This window comes from Glycine soja, chromosome 6, assembly GCF_004193775.1.
Source record: "Glycine soja cultivar W05 chromosome 6, ASM419377v2, whole genome shotgun sequence".
In the NCBI taxonomy this organism is placed as follows: Eukaryota; Viridiplantae; Streptophyta; class Magnoliopsida; order Fabales; family Fabaceae; genus Glycine; species Glycine soja.
Genome location: NC_041007.1, coordinates 5,233,304 through 5,258,059, shown reverse-complemented (window position 1 = coordinate 5,258,059; position 24,756 = coordinate 5,233,304). Strand labels below are relative to the sequence as shown.

Sequence of the window (24,756 nt, the reverse complement as noted above, 5' to 3'; positions counted from 1 at the left end):
TTAAAAAAAAACAATAAAGCAGAAAAAAATACATGAATAGAAACGTAATTAGACAAATATTTTAATTATATTTTAATATTTATTATATCACTTTTTTCCTCTTATTTGATCTTTAATAAATAATCTCACTTTCGATTGTCTTTCATATTTTATTTTTTTCCTTTTCATTCATTTTCTTTACTCAAACTTTCTTTCATGACAACCTAACAGTATAAGAGGGGGAATTTATAATAAGCAAGCGTGTGTTGAGATTAAATAACACGGAAATATGAAAACTCAGAAACTGTGACTCATTCCTCTTTGACTCCGATTCCGCATTGCATTTTCCTTGTGTTACACTCTCCCTTCCTCTTTTCTTTAATCATTCGTCTTTTCAAAACCTTAAACCATACTACCACATATATATTAAAAAAACAAACTACTATAACCTATTGAACCCCCCAAATCAACTACTATTCCTTAATTTCTTAAATCCATGGTTTCTTCCTCCGACCAAACACACTATTGAGCTAATTAAGACGGAACCATGTCGCCGATGAAGTTCTGGGTTACGCAGCCCAACAAACAACACGCCGTGAAGCTGACCCAATTGAAGCTCGAATTAGGCCTCTTCGGAGCCAGGCTCGGCGCCGCAAACGACAAGGTCGCATTTGAAATAACAGGGATTGCAACCAAGAAAGAAAAATCAAAGCCAAAAACGACACCTCTCCCACTCGTTCCCTTCTCAAAACGACGACACACTCACTGTCACACCACATGCTCCCGTAGATTCCTCAGTTCCAAATCACCCTCTCTCGTATGGGACGCACGCGACCTCTGCGGTTTTCATCTCCTCCTCAAAGACCACTCCCTCGATGTTTGCGACATCGCATTTCATGTCTTATATGTAAGAACAACAATATCTACTTGTTCTCTGTCTCCAACTTTTTTTTTTTATTATAATTTTCTTTATTTGTTTATTATATTTTCATATATAAAAAAATGTTTAAAAATGAAATGCAGGGAGAGGGAGAATCGAAAGCGAAAATGACGGCGGTCGGAAAAGTCGAAATGAGCGTTGCGGTTGCGGAGTTGATTGTGAGAGAGGAGAAGAAGACGCAGTCCAATTCTCATCATCAATTTCAAAGAAGGCTTCCAATCAAGTTGAGGGTCAATGGTTTATGCATAGAAGCTACCCTTTTGGTACGTTCCAAGTTCCTTTTCTTTGTTAATTTTTTTTTTACTTTAATTAATTATATGTGCCTTTTGGCCTTAGTTAGTCAAACCCATTTCATAAGCACATAATAGCAGAAGTGGAAAGTAACAAACACTTGGCTATTTTGTTGAAATTTTCTATGCATGTGTGGATACAAACTCATCAAACAAATTGCTAATGTCATATTTTGTTGTTTGAATTCATGACTCTCGTCTATCACTCGGTCATTTCTGTGGCAATTCACTTTCAAAATAACGTAATTTGACCGTGATTAAGGAGAAACTCGTCTTTTTGTCTTTACTTTTTAAATTCCTTCTGGGGAGTAGTAATATGTATGTGTAAGAAATATTACTAATATAAGTACATTTATATTTTTTTAAATAAATAATTTTTATTATGCATTTAATTTCTATAAACTATGACAGTCAAGTAATTACAAATTTTCTTAAGTATAATTTTTAAAATAATTCATATAAAAATGAATAAACTTATGGTATATTTTGTGATTCACAGTCAAAATGCATTTAAATTGAATTCTTTTGCCACAATTTAGAGAATTCTCAAGTAAAACGCACTGAATAACTTGTACCATGTATCAACTCTGTATTAATGTGATTAGTATATGAATTCAACTAATAAGAATTAAAATGTTGAAAAATATGTGTGAAACCTTTGACAGCCTCATCTAGCAAAGAAAATTACACAAATGTGCAAACAAAGAAAATACAATTTCTCAGTGGGTAACGAAAGTTTTTTAACAGGTCTCTCTGAGATTATTGAAGTTGAGGGATTCTAATGGTGGTGACTCATCAGGACCCTCTGAAAACTTGGTCCAGTCAGAGCCAGAGAAGAAACGCGGTATTATAGAGAAAGTGAAGCATTTGACTAGCTTGGGAAAGAAAAACAATGCCAAGTTAGATGAATTGGAACAAACGAGTCCTTATGACTCGGATAGATCCCCCGTGTTTGACTCGGATGACTCGTACGATTCCACCACAAGCAGTGGCAGCAGTAGCAACAGCGGTGGAATTCACAACCCACGGTCAACACTCTCAAACGGGTCTGAGAGGTTTACAACCTCGGACACAGCAAAGACTCGTTTGTCCCACTTGCCACGGAATATAAGCCTCAATGGTTGGAACTATAAGACACCCACAAACGAACAACGAACTCAAACCTCGTATCCTGGTCCAATCACGGTAAGTTACATTGTTTTTTTTTTTTTATCGACAAAATATTATGTTAGTTAGTGTTACATCGTCTTTTATGTTGCCCCTTCAAAAAAAATTTGTAGACTAATTAGACAATTTTATAAATATTATTTTTAAATTATTGCAGAAATCAGATAAACTTTCTCCACAATTATGCCATAAAGGCAGTGCAAGAAGCTGGGAATACAAGGACTTTTCAAGTAGAGATGGACAAACAAAGCTGAAAACCAATGTGTTTTTTGCTTCCTTTGACCAAATGAGTGAACGAGCCTCTGGTGAGAGTGCGTGCACGGTTTTAGTTGCACTCATAGCACACTGGCTCCACACCAACCATGGCATGCCAACAAGAGCACAATTCGAAAGACTCATCACACAAGGTTCATCTGAATGGAGAAAGCTATGCAACGGTGATTACTACTCAAAGCTCTTCCCGGATAAGCATTTTGATCTAGAGACAATCATAGAAGCCAATCTGAGACCTCTTGTTGTTCTCCCTCAGAAATCATACACAGGTTTTTTCTCCCCTGAGAAGTTCCAATGCTTGAAAGGAGCCATGTCCTTTGATGAAATTTGGGACGAGATAAAGAGCAATGTGGGTGATAAGGAGCCAAGAGTTTACATAGTGAGTTGGAACGATCATTTCTTTGTGTTGAAGGTAGAAGCAGATGCTTACTACATCATTGACTCATTGGGGGAGAGACTTTATGAGGGGTGTCAACAAGCATTCATACTCAAGTTTGATGATTTGAGTGTGATGTATGGGAAAACAGACAAAGCAAAAGAGGTTCCAATTAATCGTGCAAGAAGTGGGGAAAGCCGTGAGAAAATTTGCCGCGGAAAAGAGTGTTGTAAAGAGTTCATCAAACGGTTTCTAGCTGCTATACCACTTTGGCAACTAGAGAAGGAGGAGAAGAAATGGAGTGTTTCCAGTCCCTATCTTCACCGGCAATTGCAGATTGATTTCCATTATAGCTCTTCATCATCATCATCTGCTTCAGCTGATTCTTTGTGGTCTTAACAAGTGATCCTTTAGAAGTCCAACTACGGAGCCAAGTTAGGCAGGCACATTCATCAGGGCCTTGTGAATTGTCACCCAATGAACATGTGCAGAAAGAATCTTTGAAGTTTGAACATGTGTAGGATCAATGCTTTAAAACTTGGGGGTATCGAATTATGTGTCCTGTCGCAATCTTAGGTAGATATGCTGGAACAGAGAAAAATTGCCTCTCCGCATCAAATTGGTGCCAGGAATGTTTTCTGCTGGTTGACCTTGAGCAATTGTTACAACCAGAAAATGCTAATTCACAAGAAATTCAGTTTTTTGCGGCTGTGCCCGTTATTTGGTGACAACTTCTGACCATGTGATTGATTTTTGTTACTGAAATTGATGATCAAGAACATTATATGAGCATCATTAGTTCATACAATAGGTATTCTTTCGGGATTGATCCTTATTTGGTAAAGTAGATTTGGACGAAAAACGAAAGGAGTGTTTGTATAGATGCTATGTACTTGTTCTTGTCCAAAATATTTCCTTTTTCTTCGATCAAATTTTAAAGGTAAAAAAATTAACACCATTTTATCCCACTTATACTTTCATTTTTTTTTCCCTTGTATCTTCCATCCTCTTCGTTTCTCATTCTATCATTTGCTACATTAATTAATATTTTTTCTCTCTATCTCTCTTATTAGTTATTTCTACTCATACATCCAAAAGTACAGTATATGTTTATCATTGGTCAACCGTATATCATGATTGTTATCTTTCACTTATTTTTTTTTATCTTAAATATACTTATGCGGATGAAAATAAGATGAATGAAACTTTCTCTTCAAAAAACTTGAATTGCAGAAATCAATTTTGAGAGAATGTTTTTTATTCTTCTTTCTCTTGTTAACTAATTATTTTCAATTATATCATTTTTCTTTCCCTATCAATTGTGTTTGAAAAAGTTTCCCTCAACATAAACGGATGTTTACTCAATGACAGGTGAGTGTTACTTCTATGTTCAATCTATGAAACCTTTCTCAACTGGTGCCACAGATAACGTCATGAATGGTTCAAGGCATGATCAATTGAAATTTTAAGACCCTACGATACCCGAATTTAAAATCATGATATGTCATCAGTTAAAAAAAAATATAATTGACGAGGTCCAACCAAGAAAAGTTAAGATAACTTTTTTTTTTAAAAAAATATCAACGTCTACATCATCCAATTCAAGAGTACCTTCAAATAGTCCATAGTTTCATTGCGAGGTCGCCATATAATTTCCACTGTCACTAGTCACTACATTGCATTCACAGGGGAAACCATGTTCATCTAGTTGGTAACGTGGAAATGACGCATTTTACTACGGTAGAGGACCCACCATTTTAATTGAGTGTCTGGTATATGCAAAACCAATTTCGTTAGAAATCGTGCATAGTAATTTATACAAAACCAAACACACTACAAAAACGTGCATAATTTTACACAAAACCGAACACATGCTACTAATCCACCGTTACAATTCTGATTGAAGTTATTATTTACATAACCCATTAGTACTAACACTAACACATAACTGAGATCAACATCTCAAGTACAATAATGCCTAGGCTTTCCAAGAAGCATAGCAAATCACACACTAGAGACCACAAATTCTCAAAGTTAGTACACACTATCTTTGGCTTCAAACAAAACATCTAAAATATGCGTTCAGTTAATTGTACCGTTGTTGGTTGCATTCTCACATAATTGTCCTTTGAAGCTCCAACTTTTTACCCTTCTGGGAGGTTCGAACAATTGCCTGTTTCAAACTTCAGTTTCCTGAATCTGACCATTTTTCAAAACTAGGGGATGATGGTACACTAAGGGGGTCCTAACCTCAATGATAGATCACATTTTTGTGTGCATGGATTCACAAAATCCCCTTTAATAATGAATAATTGGGATCCCCCACTTGAAGAATTTTTTAAGTTATTGGCTAGTAGATTCCTAGCACCACCACCACCAACAAGGGCAGGTCCACCAGTGTGAGAAACAGATACATGTGATACTTTGAATCCATGATGATGATGTTGTGAATTGTCATGTTGGATGTTGTTATTGTTGTTCCCATAGTACAGAGGATAAACTGAACACAATTTTGGTGGAGCTTGATGTTCCACGCATTGCTTTTTACTAGCTGAAGGTACATTCTCGGACACATATTGAGACTTTGTGTTATTATGATCCTTTGTATTTGGGTTATTAAGCAACGTGCCATGAGAAAGTTTTGGAACCTCTTCGGTACTGCGACTTAGGTAGCATCGTTGGTTGTTGCGTTGACTCCTTGTGGCTTTTGTTAGGGAGCAACCCAAACTCAGAGCAGCTGAACCATATCAAACACCCACAGCATATGTGTCAAACATTTCTAACCAATTAGTGCATTTTATAAATTAGAATTGGAAAGTGGAAAACTTATACTTTCGTTAAATAAAATGTTTTGTTTTTTCCGTTTTCTTATGATTACTTATTTTCATATTTTAGAACACTGCTAGAGTACACGATATTTTTTCGTACGAAGTCTTGACCAAATGCATGTGTAAATCATGGAACACTGTTTTCTTACATAATTTCGTCTGAAAAAATTGTACCAAACAGCATTTTCGTTCTCTTACTTTTGGTTCCCAAAAATAAAGTAGAAGAGAAATTAAAAAAATAAAACATTTTTTTACATGTTTGAGACGGGAGAAAGTGAAAAGAAATAAAAATAAAAATAAAAAATTATCCCCCTATTTGATTGGATAAAATAAATATTTATAAAATAATATAATCACTCTAATATATATGGAGCATACTAGCACACACACCATTTTTTTTTATGAGCATATTAACCATCAATACCATAAATATTTGGAAAAAAAACTATTAAATCCTTTGTGTCATTAAGTTTAATATAAGAATATTATAATAATTTATGATTGAATTTTAAAATAATTATTTTTCTCTCCTCTTTCTTCTCTCATAAACATTAAATTATCAATCTCTCTCCTCTCTCCATCATGATATAAATATATTATGAAAATTTTGTATTATATATATATATATATATATATATATATATATATATATATATATATATATTAGTTTATAGTATTTTTAATAATTTCAGGAACATAATAAGCATAAATAAATCAAATTAATATGAAATGGTTCATTTTTATATAATATACAATAAAATGAATGTAAAAAAATGATAACGTAATTTTTTTTAAAGAAATGATAACTTTTTTTAATAAAGTAATAAAAAATTAGTTTCATTAACGTTACAAAAAAGTTCTTCATAAAAAAAATCATTATGAGAGAACTTTATAAATTATTTTGTTAACATAAAAAACAACATAATTTGTCATCATTTTTTAGTATAAATAGTTTTTGGAAATTTTGTTATTTTTTCAAATTCGTTTAAATAGAATGAATAATATTATTTTTTTAAATAAATCTGAATCAGTCACATTAATTATTTTAAATAAATATATAATCTAATTTAATGTTTATGAGAAAAAAATGATTGATAATTTAATTTTTATTTGAAAGGAAAGATGAGGATGGCTGAAAATTTAATGTAGATAGAAATGAAAGAGATGAAAGAAATGATTATTTTAAAATTAAATTATAAATTACTATAATATCCTTATATTAAACTTAATGAGAGAAAGAAGTTTAATAATTTTTTAAAAAAATATTTATGGTGTTAATTGCTAATACACTCATAAAAAAAATAATGTGTTCATTAGCATTAGCATTAGCATTCTCATATATATATATATATATATATATATATATATATATATATATATATATATATATATATATATATATATATATATATATATCCCAATCCGGACCTGTCTGGCAAAATGTAGGATTTCAATTTTAATTTTTAAAATTTTAATGCCAAATTAAACCCGGACCTTTTTAGCCGATCTGATTATTGCTCAATTTTTTTTTTAGCAAACTTGCTAAAAGCTTTAAAAATTCAGACTTTTAAAACTTGAACTTCATTTTAGAGGGCAAAATTAAATTCAAGGTTTTTTCACCCAACCTTCTATAGTCCCCAACCTGCATTAGACCAACTGGGGTGTAGAGCAGAACATTTTAGTATTTCACATTTTTACCATCTCTGCATATATGATTCTAGTTCTTTTAATCTAAAAATGCCAAGTCTCCTTCTCTTTTTGTCCCATATGGGGAGAATTACATTTTAATTCAGGACTAAAAAATAAACACTCTTTCCTCTCTAATCAGAGAACCAAACAAGGCAAAAGTGCTTTTTCTCTAATTTTCTTTTAAATTTCCTTCTAATTTTTTTCATACCAAACAAAAGGTGTTAAAGAAAGCAATCTTTAACACTACTTAATTTTTATAGTACTACCGACTACAAAGTGCACATCCACCAGTCAGTGCTGTAAAAGAAAAGAGATAAACTCATGGATATTTTTCTGATCTCTTTTCACCATGGAATAATGGATGTACGGAGATCGTATAAAATGAAGTGTGTTAAAACATTCTTTTTCCTTTTTATTTGTTAATACTGGAATACTTGATATGAATGAACAAAAGTTCCAAACTTTGATATTTTATTCTTGAGTTGCTACTCCTTTGATTGAGGAAAGAGACTAAACAGAAGAAATGGCGCAACTTGATGTAAGAGTTGAGTAAAGTAAAAATACTACCTTCGATGCAAGGGCACAAATACTCTCCAGTTTCTGTGTGCTCATCACGTCGAATTATTGTATCAATAGCATCATTTGTTCTCTCCAAAAGTGTTTTAAGATCCATGTATTCAGCCTATCCAAGACAAAAGAAAAATGAAGATTATTATTACTATTATTTATTCAACATTAAAAAAAAAATTATCCTCATATGATATTTCTCTTTCCACCTCCTCAAGAAATAAAATAACCCACAAATCATTTTTTTTTACACAATATAAAATAAAATAGTTGAGTACACAGACAAGCAAGAAAGCAAGGGGAAGGTAACCTCGGAATTGGCTTTAGAGTAAATAATTTCCTCTGCCCTGAGCACAACAACGGGTAGCTTCTCTTGGTACTCTTTGTTCTTCTTAGTAGAAGACCCATGTATCTCGTTGACAACCCTATTATTATTCAACAATAATAAAAAAAAGAAGAAGATTAAAGTGAAGTAAGAAATAAAAAAAAAAAAAAAAAGAGCAAAGTGAAGTAAGACCCATGTATCTTCTTTTTTTGTGTGTGTGTGTTGGTAAGAGAGGGTTGACCTGAAAATTTCTTGAATGAGAGTTCCTCTGATGGGTTGGTGTATTTCACTGTGCCAAGCTCTTTTGACGCAATCGTAAGGTTTGGAACCGGGGCGGGGCATGGTGGGAAGTGGAGAGAAAGAGAAGCAGAGTGCTCTGTTCTGTTTGTTTCATGAAGAGAGACAAACCCCACATGTGCCTCACATTATTCTTATTAATTATTTGTGGGTGGGTAAGTAAAAAAAGGGGGTAACTTAACTTGTACTCTAGTTTTTGCTTTTTGTTAATTACTTCTCGACTTCCAAAATTGCTGAACACTGCCATCACAATGGGATACCATCAAATCTATTTTACCTTTTTTTCTCTCTTTTCTTTCTAGTACTATCACTCGTGAAGAAATTCAAATAATAACAAGAAATATTATTTAATATTAAATAAAAAAATATTTTTTTAGTGGTATATAGTTAGTGTTATTTTGATAAATCTAAAATTTTCTTAGATCAACTGTAATTATATATTGTAAGTAAAATTAATTTTTATCTAATAAGTTAGAAAGATAAAGATAGTCTTTGATAAAATAAAATAAAAAATGATATATTAATTTAAATATTTTTATTAAAAATCATTCCTTCATTTAAAATTATGTATTACTTTTAAAATATTAATTATTTTCAAATTTTTGTTATGTTAAGAAATATAAAAAACAATTTATTTTACAATATAACTCAAAGGTTTAATTAATTCAAATGGTATTATATATAGTTTAATAAAGATGTTTCTATTAAAAAGTATTTTAATAAAATATTAATCAACAAATGCATGCTTATTATGATTATGGTTATCATCATTTACCTAAGAGTGTGTTTGGATGAGAGAATTTAAAATTTATTAAAATTTTAAATTCTAAGAATTTCAAATACTTCAATTGAAATTCTTTTATTTTTAAAATTTTGTGTTTGGATAAAAATAATTGTGAAGGTAAAAGAAAATGAATGCAAAGAGAAAAAAAGATATGATTGGTGTACTTCCAAAAAGAAAAATACCGATAAAAAGTCACATAAGAATCGGGACACGACGTCGTACACCATCACAACATTTAATCAACAACGGTTATGAAGGCACTTTAAATTCAATGATATAAAAAAAATTTAGATTCTCTCATAAATTAGTTTTTTAAGTTAAAATTCTCTATACTAAGGCACTTTAAATTAAATGATATAAAAAAAATCAGTGGTCATGAAGGAAAGTTTAAGGACTGGGCGAAATGGAAGAGTTTGGTTAGGATATGTACCCTACTAATCCACATGCTTGCTTCCCGTAGCCCCAAGAGTCTATTTCTCCATTGGGAAGTATTGGCCATGGCCTTTTGTCTTCTTCTATCTCTAAAGTCATAAATATTGAGTCATAAATATTGACATTTCATCATATTATCACTGTCGGTGACCCCAAAGCAACCCCAACCTCTATCAACCAATAGATCAAAACGGCACAACGTCTATTTTAATTTAAATGATAATAACAATCACATTCATGATTTTTTTATAATAAGCATGAGCACAAATGGGAGGTCATTATTTTTTATTTCTTTATTTCTCTTTAACTAAGTACTTTTATTTCTGAATTATTTTTATTCATTTTTTTTGTGTCCTGTTTGGTAAAGATGGAAAAAAAATATAATAAATGAAAGTAAAAATAAAAAGTGTTTGATTATAAAAACAGAAAAAAGATAAGGAAAGAAGTATGATAAATGAAAATAAAAAAGAGTACATAAAAATTGGTGAAAAATAAAGCAGAATTTAAAATTGTTTAATTGAAGAAAAATAAAGAAAAGATAAGTGAAAAAATAATATAATGACTCCACTATTTTTAAAATTATTTTGACTATCTTTCAAATTTATCAAACAACCCAAACTCACCCCTCTCAAAAAATTGATTATGAATAGGATCTTAAAATCGAGAAAAAAGAAGTAGCTGGACAACATGCGGGACGTGTCATCCAATGAGAGTGATGATATTAGCAAGATAGCCACGTTTCGAACTCTCATGGATGGGACATAATAATCTACGCTCCAAGTCCAAGAATTCGCACGACACACAGGACCTAGTTTCTTTAATGATGAACGTTGACTCCATTTCACGTAGAGGTATTCACATATTAATTGATAAAAAAAAAATCATCTATTTTTATTTTATTAATTTATTATTTAATTAATTTAATTTAAATTTTTAATCGGATCTGATCAATTCAATTTAAAGTGACTTGAATTTGATCAATTTTTATTTTAATTTTTTTAAAAAAATACTAAATAAAATGTAAGTTATATAATAATAAATAATTGTATTTATCAAATATTTTATTTATGTCATTATATAAATAATAATAGAATATTTTTTAACTCAAATAATTTTGTAAAAATATCTTCAATTATTCATAAATAGATTTAAGTTATATGATAATTTTATAAATATATAATAAATAAATAAATAAATATTATAAATTTATGAATATATATGAGTTCAGTTTGAATTAATTTCTAAAATTGAATTTGAAATTTGATCTGATACAATAAAAAATTTAATTTTTTTTATCCGTTCGATTTTCTATTTGTTGGATGGATTTTTTTAATTTATAATGGATTGAATCGGTTTATGAACAACCTAGTTGGAGGATTGATATATGCCAAACACTCATCTCACCAAGAAAAATTATTAGGGTTGGTTTAGTAGTAAAAAAAACTAGAGATTCAATTTTTGGTTCTTAATACATTTTTTATGTGCCTCTTAAAGTATGTTTAGATTCTCACTTGGAATGCTCATTGTGATAGTATTTGGTTTATAAAGTGAGGAAAAGAAAATTAACAGAAAAAAAATTGTAGAATGTGAGAAAATATTTTATAGGTTGTTTAATTGTAAAAACTAGAAGAAGATAATATATATATATATATATATATATATATATATATATATATATATATATATATATATATATATATATATATATATATATATATATATATAGACTTAAATATCTCAAGTTAAAAAAAAACATATACGTAAAAAGCAAGGACACTTTTCCCTTCCTTTTTCTCTTCCTCCTCTCTTCTTCACCTTAACTAAACAATGCATTAATGGGTATTGCCACATAGTTATATTTTAGACAGAATGTAACGGGAATGCCATAGGTTGTAATCTTATGTTGTTGAGGAGCCAAAATGATAGCAGTGCTAAGACATGATACGCACTCATCTTGAGTAGGCAGAATGAAAAATTATTAGGTACTTAAGATTATCCCGTGCCCATGGTCTCAATTGATATCTTTGTATCATATATTTAAGTTTTCTCATTTATAAAATAATTAATAATACTAACTCTTAATTTTGTGCCATATAAACCACCTAACAGACACGATCCTGTGAGTGATGGGCTAAAACATCTCATCCCTTGACTATGAGAGCATTAACGGATTGATTTTCTTTTGGGCAATGTATTAACCTGTTGAATTAAATTTTCACCAAAAAAAAACCTATTGAATTAAACCTCAAGAGTTTGCCAAAACTGACGATGTACCAATAAAGTTACGGCCTAGTACAAAACCAAACAATACTATTTGGACATGGCAAACCGAAATAAAAAAAAAATTCTGAAAGGGCACACAGAAGAACACTACCATTAAAAGATTCTAACAAATATGGTAAAGAACACAAATTAAACATACGTGTGCAGGGTGTGTTGTAACGGCCAATAAAACATGTTAGTTTCCCTTGCAATGCGGCCTAAAACCTGTAATAAGAATAAACAACAAAGGCAAATTTTCAAATATATATATATATATATATATATATATATATATATATATATATATATATATATATTAGGGGGATAGTTACCTAATTAACCTTTTTGGCTACAAATTTGGAAGAGTTTTTTGGGCGTTTTCTTCCATATAGTTAGTTATTACTGCTGCCATTGCGTTCCATCCCAATATTTTACTGTTCAATTCGCAGTGTACAAGTATAAAAAAAAGGGTTTTCGAGATAATGCATTGTATTTTGACTATTTTCAGCCTTTTAATTAAAAAAAAAAGTTATTCCTCTCCTTGCTAGGAGCCCACTACCAGTTTTAGCTAGGCCGCCATTCCAATTTTTAAAAGCCCACTACTAATACAAAATTTGAAGTGGTTAGAATTTGAATTACTTTAATTTTAATTTTTTTTATTTTTTAAATGTTTTGTTTGCATAAATCAATTTAAATTTCTTCCATTTTAAATTTTTTGTTTGAATAGGGTAATTCAATTTCTTTCATATGCAAAATTTCAATTTTATATTTTAAATAGATGGAATTTTAATATTAAACTTTATAGAAAATAAACACAATCTAATTTTGAAATATTAATTAAAAATATTTTCAATTTTTAATAATTTATAAATACAAAATATTGATAATTTTAACTAAGGTTGTTTTGTCTGACCATGACCAATGATGTTTTCAAACCGACATCAACCAAGGCTATTTTTCGGTCGACATCAAATAGGGTTTTTTTTGTCAAAGTATGTCGGGAATATTTATCAACTGACGTCATTCGAGGTTATTTTTTACTAACGTTGGTTGAGTCTATTTTTCAACCGATGTTAGCTAGATTTTTTTACCAATGTCGACTAGGGTTTGTTTGGCCGACACTGACTAGGATCTTTTTGAACAACATTATGTTCCGCTCTTTGACAACTGTGAAATTTATCAACAAGTGTACTGAGTCACAAGTAATATAAAACGGTAAGAACTGAGTATCGAATCACAGGGAATTTGTTTCATTCAAAAAAGCGTTCATTCAATAAGTAGACATTTGTGTAACATCATGAAATATAAATAAAAAAATAGGGTATAATTGCAATGCTAAGGATAATTCTAAAATTAACTAAGTGAATGTGAAAAATAGCAGATGATTAGAATGTTGGGCCTTTCTACTGAATGACGTGATACAATTAAAGGTTTTTCTCTACCTAATGTTGTTTCTATGTTCTATGTCGAGGACAATTATCCCAAACACCGATGTCTCGCGCAAATAGACTAATTCTAATTAAACTTCGTTCTCGGATCCCTCGTCAAACTTAGCCTAACCGAACATCATTAAGATCACAACATATTAAAAACCAGAGTCCCTGCACTCCGTGTTCAGACAATACAGTTATCTAGCCCTGCTCTATCCATTTCTAAGGACTCAAAACATTTCCCAATACTAAAAATCCTAATTTTACACACAAGTAGATGATCAGACCAAAAGCATGCAAGAATTAAGTGCATATGGAAACAGTGAACACATCAAAACAACATTAAATAGATATTAAAGAATATTTACATCAAGACTCAGCAGAAATTCCCAACAAAAGCTTTAGCCTTTCATGGCAAGTTATCACCTTTCAGCTACAATAGGAGGTTTTGGAAGCAAAATTCATATTACACAGTGGTAGAAATGTCTTCTCCACCTCTAGGAACCTAAAGATCACTCTAAAACCTAAAATCCTCTTGAAAGCTGAGGTTTTTGGTGCTTCCTTGTTCTGTTACGTCTCTCACACAGTAATTCTCTGTGTTTTCTGCAAAAGCCCTCTCCTTTTTTGCCAACTTCAGCTTTTAAGGGCTTTCTGTCCTTGAAGGCTCGCTTAGCGCCATTTTCGCGCTAAGCGCGAGTAAGTGAATTATGGCTTAGCGCGTCAGATGCGCTGAGCGCCTGAAGAGACAAACTACTCACTGGGCGAGTTGATGGTGCACTGAGCGCGTGCATGCGTGGTAGATTCTCTTCCAGATTCTCCTCACTCGCTAAGCAGGATAATATCTTGCTTAGCGGATGTTGCTCGCCAAGGGTATATGTCTCGCTTAGCAAGACATTAACTGCAACAACCTTCTAGTTCTTCATCTTTTCACCTGAAACTGAAGTTGAAAACTCATTAATTCACATTGAAGGGCATATCTACTGCATAAAAATCAGACTAAACCTAAAAATATGTACGAACCTACAAAAAGAACCATAAATTGAGGAAAAGACATGATTTTCATAAAGCTTTTCAACACAAAAGTTAGTCGTAAATGACAACTAACATATTGACCAAGGCTATTTTTAGTCAACGTCGGTCTAGAAAATCCTAGCAGGCATTGACAAAAAAATATACCCAATATCAACTAAAAAATAGCTTGGTCGATGCCGACCAATAGAATCTACCCGATGTTGGCTGAAAAACATCATTGATCAACATTGGTCAAAAAATCCCTAGTCGAAGTTGGCTAAAAAATAGCCTTGACCAATGTCGAACAAAAAACCCTACCCAACATCGGCTATAAAATAGCCTTGGCTGATGTTGGCTAAAAAATAGCTTTAACCGATGTCGACTGAAAAAACTCTAGTGGATGTTGACTGTAAGAACCTAGTCGATGTCGACTAAAAATAGTCATGCCCGATGTTGGTCAAAAATCCCTAGCTGGTGTTAGTAGAAAAAATCCTAGCCAACATCAACTAAAAAACCTAGCTAATGTGGTTAAGAAATAGCTCTGACTGATGTCAGTCAGAAAACCCTAGTCGATGTCAACAAAAAAATCCTAACTGATGTCGGCTAAGAAAATCTAGTTGATATCAGCCAAAACACCCTAGCTAAAATCGGCTAAAAAATAACCTTAGCCGATATTGGCTAAAAAATAGCTTTGGCTGATGTTGGCTGAAAAAACTTAGCTAACGTCGGTTGAAAAATCCTAATAAGTGTCTTCTCAAAAGTTAGTCATGACCAATGTTAGTAGAAAAAATCTAGTCAACGTCGACAAAAAAAAAATCATTGGTCAACATCAACTGAAAAAACGTGGATGACAATGACAAAAAAAATCCTTTGCCGACGTTAACAAAAATTTCCCATGACTGACGTCAGTGAGAAAATAACTCTAACCAACATCATTTAAAAAATCTTAGCCGATATCGGCTAAAATAACTTTGGTTGACATCATACAAAAAAAATTATGATCGAAAAAACCTCGGTCAACACCAGTGAAAAACAACTTATGTCGATATCGATCGTAAAAACTTTGATCACCCGTAGTTGTGAGTGTTGAGCGAAAAAAAGTCGTGGGCAAGAACTTAAGTTAGAGTTATCATCTCCGAAAAAAGAATTTCAAATTCTATATTTTTTGAGAGAATTTGAAATCTCACTGTTTTAGTCAATCAAAATGATTCATAAAAATACCAAAAATTAAATCTCCTTTCAAATACTCTATCCAAATAATCTGTTTTATCATGAATCATTTTAAATTCCTTGAAAAAATGAATTCATCTGTTAAATTGCTCCATGCAAACACACAGTAAGAGAAAAATTATGGGTGTGATGTTCATGGGAGAACACAAGCAGAAGGGGGAGGGGGGGGGTGGCTTACACATTCCGAAAAAGGGAAAGGGTAACTTTTAGGGGGAGGGGGGAATGAAAGGTGGGATATACTTAATATTTTAGGGAGGTTCATTTAACATTTGCCCAAACTTGAATTTACACAAAGCCCAAATTCTTCTTGGTGTTCTCTAGAAGTGAAAGCTCATCCCCACGAGCTTCAAGCATGAGAAGTGCGATTCAACAACGAAAGGAGCTGCTTCCCCCGTTGCTTCATGCAGCTCCTATTATTTGAAAAAATAGGCAAACAAACAAATATGTCCCTCACCATCACCATGTACATTTCTAGAATGCATTACAAATCATGCAATTTGAACTACATTTCTGAATTGCCTTGTTCAATTACGGATCAAATGATCCAGAATAATGTAAGTCAATCCAAAAATGTGTTTTGGATTGACTGATTCGTAAACTATAATAATATTACGGATCGGTCAATCCATAATACATTTTTGAATTTACTTACATTATTCCATATTATTTGATTTGTATAAGAAAAAATCTAGATTGTCTGATCTAGATTTATGTTATTTTTTTGGATCGTTTAATTTGGAATTGTTATTATACAATTATGGATGTATTGATCTTGGCTTATTAGGAAATATAAAAAAAATGGATCAACAAATTTGGATTGATATAAGAACAAATATGGATTGTCTTATTTGGAATTATGTTATTTTTTTGAATCATTTATTCCAATATTGTTATTACATAGTTTCAGATTGATTAATCCAAACTTATTAGGAAATAAAAAAAATTGGGATAAAAAATCCAGATTTATATAAGAACAAATCTGGATTATCTTATTAAAAAATAATGTTATTTTTCCAAATCATTTAATCTGGAATTGTTATTATACAATTCAGATTTATTGATCCAGACCTATCCTAAAATTTGATTTTCTAAAAATCATTTCTAGATAAGTCAATTCCGTTATAAGTGGAGCATCTTAAACTAATACAATAAGTATACACAAAACTAAAAACAATTCAGCTGTGCACGTGAATCTGGGCAACAAAAATGCTTATATGAAATGAGCAAGTGAAGAAGACAATATTTCAGGCATGAAGAAGTGAGGAAGAAAAGGTATAGACAAGTGAGGAAGACGGGTGAATATGGCCATTTTGAAAATTTTGGAGGACATAAGCATTCAACGAACCATTTTATTTTCCTCTGGACCCAAATTAAAATAGAGAACAGTTTCCGAGAAGTAGAAGAGATAAGGGTGGGACAGATGACCTAACAAAGAAAGTTGCAGTTGATTTTTCAGTGCTTATCTATCATCAGCTGGCACCATAACTAGATTAGTTAAACCATGCAAGTCTTAGGTCCACCGGCTTTGAATTTGGACTCCACTCTTTATTTTCTAATTTCTTTCAGGGCCTTTGCTACTTCAACTCCATGATTTGCTAAGTTCACCCCTTACATCTTTTATAGCTTTTTTTCAAAAATATCTATAGAAATATGTTTCTGTTATGAAGACTATCTGTTGTGCTTTTACATATTTCCTTAGCAATATTACCCTTAATTATGCGACGAAGACACGTGCAACTTGATTGTACAATTTTTTTATACTCCTATAATCCTATTACATACTTCCTTAGCAATATTACCCTTAATTATGTAGTTTTCTCTCATTTTCTTGATTTAAAATTTTAAAAAATAATTATGCATATGAAAGAATGCGTACCATTGAAGAATTTAAAAGAAATTTTCAATGCGGTCCACCACCTCCATTTGACACGGGCTGCGAAGCATGATGGATGTTTTAAAAGGATGTTTCCCTTTACAAGGAGTAATTAGTTTCAAATTCTTGTCAAAGTACATAGAATTATATTTAGTCATTTCTGTACAAAGTATAGCATTATTCCTCTCTTGAACTGGTAAAGATAATTCAAGTACCTTACTTAAATAAATTAATATTTGATTTAACGGTTCTTAGTAAGTCTGGTGAGATACGATCCTTCCGAAAAAAAAAATAGATAGATAGGAAATAATTTTTTCATTTGGCCAGACAGATACGACAGTTTATTTAAATTTATTTGTTGAAATAAATATTTATTTTAATACAATAATTAATTTTTTAGTGTGTTTGTCTAAATTATTTTTGTCTTAAAAAATATTTTTCTACTTATTTTAAGAAATAAATCCGATTTACTAGTTAAAAAACACTTATTTTAAAGTTATTTTTTTAAGTTTAAATAATATTAACGAAATTAACGTGGAATAAAAAGTTGGGGCTGACCCTATTTCTGTCACTTATTTGCGTTATAAGAAATAATTAAGGATAATTAACAATGTTGAAGATGCCTTGTTAAAGTTATAGCAAGTAGCCTCACCATTACATAAAAGGAAAAAGTAATGCCAACTAAATTAGTGTAGTTAGTAAGGAGTAAAGTTTTGTGTCTGTAATATAATTTATTATTTACCATTTAGTGACTTCAAGATATGAATATAAAAGCTATTAAAATGTTATTATTCTTTCTTCAAAAAAGAAACCAAAAGGTAGCCATGGAAAAGAAAAGCACGAGCACGAAAGCATCGAGAGAGGTCAAGCTCTTGTTTTTAATTTATGTGGTCATGGGTGTAAAGGAAGGAAAATGGTGGGGTGATGATGCCAAAAGCTTTGAATTTTCGCGAAACATCGAACCAGTGCTTTGCACAGTTTGTGCATGACAAGTATGATCTTTCCATTCGAAATGCCAACTTATCAAATCGAAGCAGAAACTCCTTTTGGTTTCTTCGTTAGTGGGGCATGATTGCATGAATATCTTAATTTAATAGTGTTTGGCAACTGGTATCACCATCACCATTGTGCTTAAAATCATCATAATTTAAGAGAGAGATATATAAAGAGGTATATCTGTAACTTACCGGAAAAGTTCAATGCATGAGAATCCTATGAGTATCGTGGAAAAAGATATAATTATTTTCTTGGCTTCATCCCCAGGCCGTCTTGTACAGAACCAAAGAAATCTAATTGGGAAATGGGAGCAATAAAAAAACAAACAAGACGACGGACAAGTCCACAAAATTGAATTGAATTATAAAACTAAAACCAAGCTTTCAACCATTTCTCAAATATTAATTGCGATGCTACATAATTTTCGAAAATGAAATTCTCACATTTCACTCTTCCCACTCTTATCACTTTGCGATGATACATTTCACATACTTTTGCAACTAGTTAACTACATGATTGTTTGTACTTGAAAATACTAAGTGATCCACGTTTCAATGCAAATACAATAGATAAAAACAAAATAAACACAAAAAATAGGTATTAATTTGTTGACAAAATTATTTTTACTTCAAATTATCCTTGTCTTTTTTTTCCACATAAAAGTATCCTTATATAATATCCACATTGCAACTTTGACAATTACTTAATATTTTTTTTCTTAGGTTCCACGTGTGTCTCTTAATTTACATGGTTAGAAACTAATCTCACGCAACTACTGTTAGTTTAAACTTTTTTTACACATGGTAAGAATCTAATACGAATTTTTTTACTAAATAAATTACTCCCATAAACACATCAAGATTTTACACGATCAATCATTCATTTGAGTTAAGTCGTTAATACTTTACCCATGCAACTATATTTGTTTTTCTCAATCATGTTAATGTACCCTTATCCTTATGTCGTCGTCTTCTTTTCCTTTTAAACAAGTATCCTTATGTCAAAGTACCCTCATTTTATCTGTCTATAAATTTTATTTTCTAAACCATCTATTCCTTTCAACTTACTCTTTTAACTCTACATTAGATTTCGCTGTTATTTTTTAAAAATTGCCAATAACTATAGATAATATTATATCACAGATTTAAAAATTTGTTTTTTTTCTTGTTTTTTTATGAACTTATTAAACAACAAATTTGTAAAAAGAACTTAGGAAATCATAAAGTACTTTCCTTGGGTCAAATATGCTCTTCCAAAATGCTTCTCTTAATAAGACTTTTACCTATCTAACACTGTCACCACATCGACTCTAATGACTAACAGGCGAGCTGATACTTTTACTAAATTGCAACTTCGGCCTTTTTTTAATTTATTTTATTTTTGAGATTTTGGTCCCCTAAGTTAACTAGTATGCAATTTTAGTTCAATTCTCAATTTGGCCTATGTTTCATTTTTTTTATTTTGGTCCAATTTAACTCTAGACCTAATATATTCACTTAAAGTACCATAAAAAATAATTTAATAAATTGAAATATAAAAATAAAAGAAATAAACATTTAAAATTGAAGATTGAATCAAAATGGTGAATTTTCTAAAATAAGGGAAAAATTATAATATATTCTTAATACTACTGCTGAATCATGAATTGTCACATAATTCACATTATTTAAAAATAAATTACTCAATAATATATGAGCAGATAATTGAACGATCATATTACAGTAACAATCAATCTCAACTTTATGCATGAGTGCATAAGCAGACAAACTATATATAGCAAAGAAAAGCCCCCACAGGCGACAACGCCACGAGCTAACACGGGAAAACTTTACGTTTCCTAATCCAAACCCAAAAGCTTGAAGAGAAACTATATTACTGTATCCAAAACACATATATCACCTACAGCTTACAATGACAGACGGTTTACCTGTGTTCACTCCCCATTTTGACAACCATATTGTTAATGCTGAAAAGGTAAGAAGATATGTTACTTGACATCTAATTATGGTCCATTATATTAGATAATATTAGTGATGATGTAATTAAATTAAGTATTAAGTGACCAAAGGTAAGAAAAGGGAAAATGGCCAGATTAAAAACCCAGCAACTTACTAATATATCTAACTCCACCCTAAGGGAACCACTTCCCGAGTACCTATAGTAAAGTTTAAGAATAGGCAGTCAAGGCTGCTCCCACAAGAAGGAAATATCATTTGGTATAACCAATCGTGTTCATCAGCACCAGCATTTAATAAAATTTACAGTAGTTAATAGTTTGTTTTTAAGGTGCAAGAATCACTTGGAAGTACAAAATCGAGAAGAAAATGCTACTATTACAAAATACAGAGAGACATCACGGATGAGTTTCACATCTCCCAGCATCAAAACCCAACAAGAATTTGTCTCTTCAACCCAGTCTCCTTAGCATCCCCGTTGTACTAATGTGCAGATCCCAAGAATAAGATGACATCATTTGAAACCAAGGAAAACACTATGTCATAGTAAAAAATAAACGAAACAACCTATAGATATGACACAAAGAAAAAAGTGAAAAGGGGTATCAGTAAGGAGTGTGATAATACCCGGTTGGAGGTCCCATTCCATTAACTGGGGGCATCCCATAAGGCATCATGGGCATAGGACCTCCGGCATAGTATCCAGCGCCATTCAGTTTGGCCAAGCTAGATTGACCTTGCATCCCATCCCTTGCATACTGATGCCACACCTGCTGCTCCTGCACAAGCAAGTGCTGCTTCTTCTCCATATCAGCCATTTGCACATAGGATGGTGGTGGAACACTCAGCGATGCAGCAAATGGATCCTGATTAACCGGCTGCACAGATCCATCTGGGGCGGGGAGAGCCAAAACCGGAGTCTTCCCTGGTCCCGGCAATGCCACACTGCTTGCACTCCCACCACTCAGTTGGGTAGTGCTGACATGCTGCCTCACCATTCCTTGATCATACATACCAGTCAACAATAGAGGATCCAACCCACCACCTAAAGCTGCCTTCTGCTTTGACAAATTGCTAGCAGTCTCTACCAATGCCAATTCCCAATCAGCTTTCCCAGGCTCTGCTGCCGGGGTTTGCCAGGCTGAAGTCACTTCTGGCTGTCCATTTGACGGGAAGGCTTCCCATGATCCATTTGCATTATTAGCAGGTGCACCAGCAAAGAGTGCTAAAGCAAATTTATTTCCCTGATCATCTGCAGTGACTGCGTCGTCTCTCAGATTCACCAAATCCTCCGTAACCTGTGGCTGTGGCTTGGGCTCCGGCTCAGGCGGAGGAGGCGGAGTATAATTCTCCGGCGGAGGCAGTGCCTTGATTTCATTCATATCTGGTGCTGGCTCCTCCTCTACCTTCTCCACTGGTGGAGCCTCCTCTTTTCTCTCGGGACTCTTTGGCCTCTTGGCCCTATCCCTCACAAATTCCTCCAACGTCTCAAGCAACTTGCTGGTAATCTTCTGAACCTCAGGATACTCTGAGGACCTCGCCACACCAGTATCCTTACACCAATTGTAAAAAGCAACCAGCTCATCAATCTGCTTTGCTGCACTGGCGTAAGCATCAAAAGCCTTCACACAATCAGCATACTCCATATCAAAGAACTTGTCAAGCAACACAGCCAAAACCTCACATATATCAGCATACAACTGAAAACTCTCCTTGACAACAGGATACAACGCAATCAAAACCATCCTACTATTCTTAGCCAACCCAGTAGGCCTACAAGCCAAAAACCGATCCAACAGCCTCTGCAAATGACCCATCTTCCCGAATACCCTCTCCGGCGTCATATCCCTCAACGGAGTCACACTCACAACCCTCTTTTCTTCCCCTCTCCCCACCGATTCACTCATGTCCCCATACGATCTTGTCTTCCTCATCCCATTCCCATAAGCGCCTTCCCCTCTAAATTCACCACCGCCGTACTCATACGGCGGTGACTGGAAATTGTCTCTTCCGCCAAACCTATCATCACCGCCACCATTGGCGGCGGAGACTGTGCCTTTTCTATCGAACAGCATCAATTCAAGCCTCTGATCGAGATACAAAGCATAGGTCCTGACAAAAGCGGAGTGATCCCAGGAGCTAGAGTGAGCCTCGTCTCTGAAATCAGACATGTTGAGGAGCCTGGTTCCCCTGCGGGTGGCGTAGAGGATCTCCTCCTGGAAGAGCGGCGGACCATCGTTCATGAGCCTGTGCACGAGCATCAGCGCCTTGAGGGCCACAATCCAGTCGCGCGTCTTACCCAACCGCTTGGACACGGCGGTGACACACGCGTGGACGTAGCCGCGAGAGTGAGACATGAGGTTCAAGATCTCCCTTATGTACTTGTCGCTGGCAGGGTCGTCATCGTGGCTCGTCGCCTTCACAATCGCGACCTCCATCTCCGGCGCCATGTTGCTTGCGACCTTGGCTATTCCTATGCTGGTCTGGTCCTTCACCACCCCAATCGCCTTCCGGATCGTCGTCGGAGCCATCGCAAACCCCAACCTTATTCACTTAGACACTAAACCCTAGCCGAATTAATAAACTAAATTTGAAAAAGAATTGATAATAATTGAAAATTCGTGGGGGAATACCTGAGGTCCTAGATCCGAGCGAAAACGGGTTGGATTGGTGCTGGATTATAGGTGCGGGGTGTTCGGGGGAACGTCCAATGGAGAATAAAAGCGCTAACACTGTGATCTCTGTTTCAGATCTATGGCAATGGCTGGCGATAAGAAAGAGAGAGAGGGAGGCTATGATTGGATGTGTCGCGGGTTTATTCCAGTGCAATACGACGCTTAAGCCTTCTTGATGTCGACACGTGGAGACAGATGGTTTTTGAACTTTGAAGTTGAAGTTGAATCCCCATACGCGTCGGTGGGAGGGTTAAGATTGAAATGCTTTGGATTTATGGAAAGCAACTGTGTTTGCCTTTTCTGCTTATTTTTCTCTTTATTTTTCTACTCCTTATTGGCGTTTCGATGGGATGTTGTACTTCCATTTCCATTTTCATTAGAAATTTTGTACTTCAGCCAATTAAACTATGGTTTTACATGTTTCACTAGTTTAATCTAAAGAAATTGATTTGATTTATGTACCTAATATTGCGTTTGAATGACTTGTTATTTTTAAAATTCATCAGTATTTCTTAATATTTCTCATCAAATGAATGATGTAAAATATAAATATTTTAAAACTGCTGACTTGCCAGCTCAAAAACGAGAGGAACGAATATTTTTATTTGGTATAATAGTTGTAACTAGTGAAAAACAGGTGGTGAGAAGAAGTGCATCTACAGCTGACTCTGAATTACTAATTAGCTGTTGAATCACTAATCCAGCGCAGCTTTGAATTCTATTTTGACCCTTTAAACCCATCTATTTCGTCGTCTGAGTTAAAATTGATTCAACAAGTTATTTTAAATATGTAGACTTCAAATTTGGTTGGTTCTTTTTCAACCATGACTTCGTTCCTGTCCTAGATCCATGTATGCTGCGGATATGAAGTGGAAACAATCAACCGAAGCTTCCAAGCCTCACCAGATTCAAAGACTTTTTAGTTTGAAAATACTTTTTTTTTTTATTGTTTCATATTTACTTATTTATACAAATAATTTTTTGGAAATAAAAAACTGTACAAAAATAAATTAGTTTTTATAATTATCAGTAAAAATTAAAATACTTTGTGTAAACAAACATATTATTTTTTGTTTAATATAAGGCTTTAGATTTATATATTTGAAATAAATTTTTTATTTCAAAGGTTTGAGTTTTTTTTTAAAGTTTGACCTTATGCGAAAAATAATAGTATGTCTTTAAAGAAGATTTAATTTTTAACAAGCCTTTATGTATTTACTTTAACACTTGGATGTTAAGTGTTAAGTCGAAAATAACTTTTACAGCAATATTTAAAACTCGACCTTTATGTATTAAACAAAATTTCAAGGTAATCTACTTTAATGGAAAAATTTTAGATAGGTTTTTAAGTTATTTTTTTGGCCCTCATAATATTTT

At 32.9% G+C, this 24,756-nt stretch overlaps 3 protein-coding genes across 4 annotated transcripts; 1 reads left to right on the top strand and 2 right to left on the bottom strand.

The window, feature by feature from the left end:
- The first annotated feature begins 244 nt into the window (after nt 1-244).
- On the top strand, nt 245-4,005 carry LOC114414976. The gene is made up of 4 exons (XM_028379450.1): nt 245-886; nt 1,003-1,182; nt 1,957-2,394; nt 2,534-4,005. Exons 1-4 carry the CDS (start codon nt 527-529, stop codon nt 3,422-3,424), a joined length of 1,869 nt encoding a protein of 622 aa, XP_028235251.1. The 5' UTR covers nt 245-526; the 3' UTR covers nt 3,425-4,005.
- A 795-nt stretch (nt 4,006-4,800) lies between these two features.
- Nucleotides 4,801-8,872, bottom strand: LOC114414975. Its single transcript, XM_028379449.1, has 4 exons — nt 8,676-8,872; nt 8,420-8,534; nt 8,110-8,224; nt 4,801-5,762 (listed from the first exon to the last, which is right to left on the bottom strand). The coding sequence occupies exons 1-4, from the start codon at nt 8,774-8,776 to the stop codon at nt 5,260-5,262; spliced, it is 834 nt and encodes a 277-aa protein (XP_028235250.1). The 5' UTR covers nt 8,777-8,872; the 3' UTR covers nt 4,801-5,259.
- A 12,065-nt stretch (nt 8,873-20,937) lies between these two features.
- Nucleotides 20,938-23,672, bottom strand: LOC114414974 (putative clathrin assembly protein At2g25430). 2 transcript variants are annotated; one of them, XM_028379448.1, is made up of 2 exons: nt 23,338-23,672; nt 20,938-23,256 (listed from the first exon to the last, which is right to left on the bottom strand). In XM_028379448.1, exon 2 carries the CDS (start codon nt 23,233-23,235, stop codon nt 21,310-21,312), a length of 1,926 nt encoding a protein of 641 aa, XP_028235249.1. In that variant the 5' UTR covers nt 23,236-23,256; nt 23,338-23,672; the 3' UTR covers nt 20,938-21,309. The 2 variants fall into 2 exon arrangements, with proteins under 2 accessions (XP_028235249.1, XP_028235248.1); XM_028379447.1 differs by having other exon boundaries at nt 20,938-23,264; nt 23,338-23,669.
- Nucleotides 23,673-24,756: the final 1,084 nt, after the last annotated feature.

Excerpts from the sequence above, each read along its gene's own strand:
- LOC114414974 (XM_028379448.1), bottom strand. The coding sequence starts at position 23,235 with ATGGCTCCGACGACGATCCGGAAGGCGATTGGGGTGGTGAAGGACCAG.
- LOC114414975 (XM_028379449.1), bottom strand. The coding sequence starts at position 8,776 with ATGCCCCGCCCCGGTTCCAAACCTTACGATTGCGTCAAAAGAGCTTGG. Across the intron at positions 8,535-8,675 it reads CTCATTCAAGAAATTTTCAG|GGTTGTCAACGAGATACATG; the intron begins GTCAACCCTCTC and ends GAATAATAATAG. Across the intron at positions 8,225-8,419 it reads ACTCTAAAGCCAATTCCGAG|GCTGAATACATGGATCTTAA; the intron begins GTTACCTTCCCC and ends TGTCTTGGATAG.
- LOC114414976 (XM_028379450.1), top strand. The coding sequence starts at position 527 with ATGTCGCCGATGAAGTTCTGGGTTACGCAGCCCAACAAACAACACGCC. Across the intron at positions 887-1,002 it reads TCGCATTTCATGTCTTATAT|GGAGAGGGAGAATCGAAAGC; the intron begins GTAAGAACAACA and ends AATGAAATGCAG. Across the intron at positions 1,183-1,956 it reads GCATAGAAGCTACCCTTTTG|GTCTCTCTGAGATTATTGAA; the intron begins GTACGTTCCAAG and ends GTTTTTTAACAG.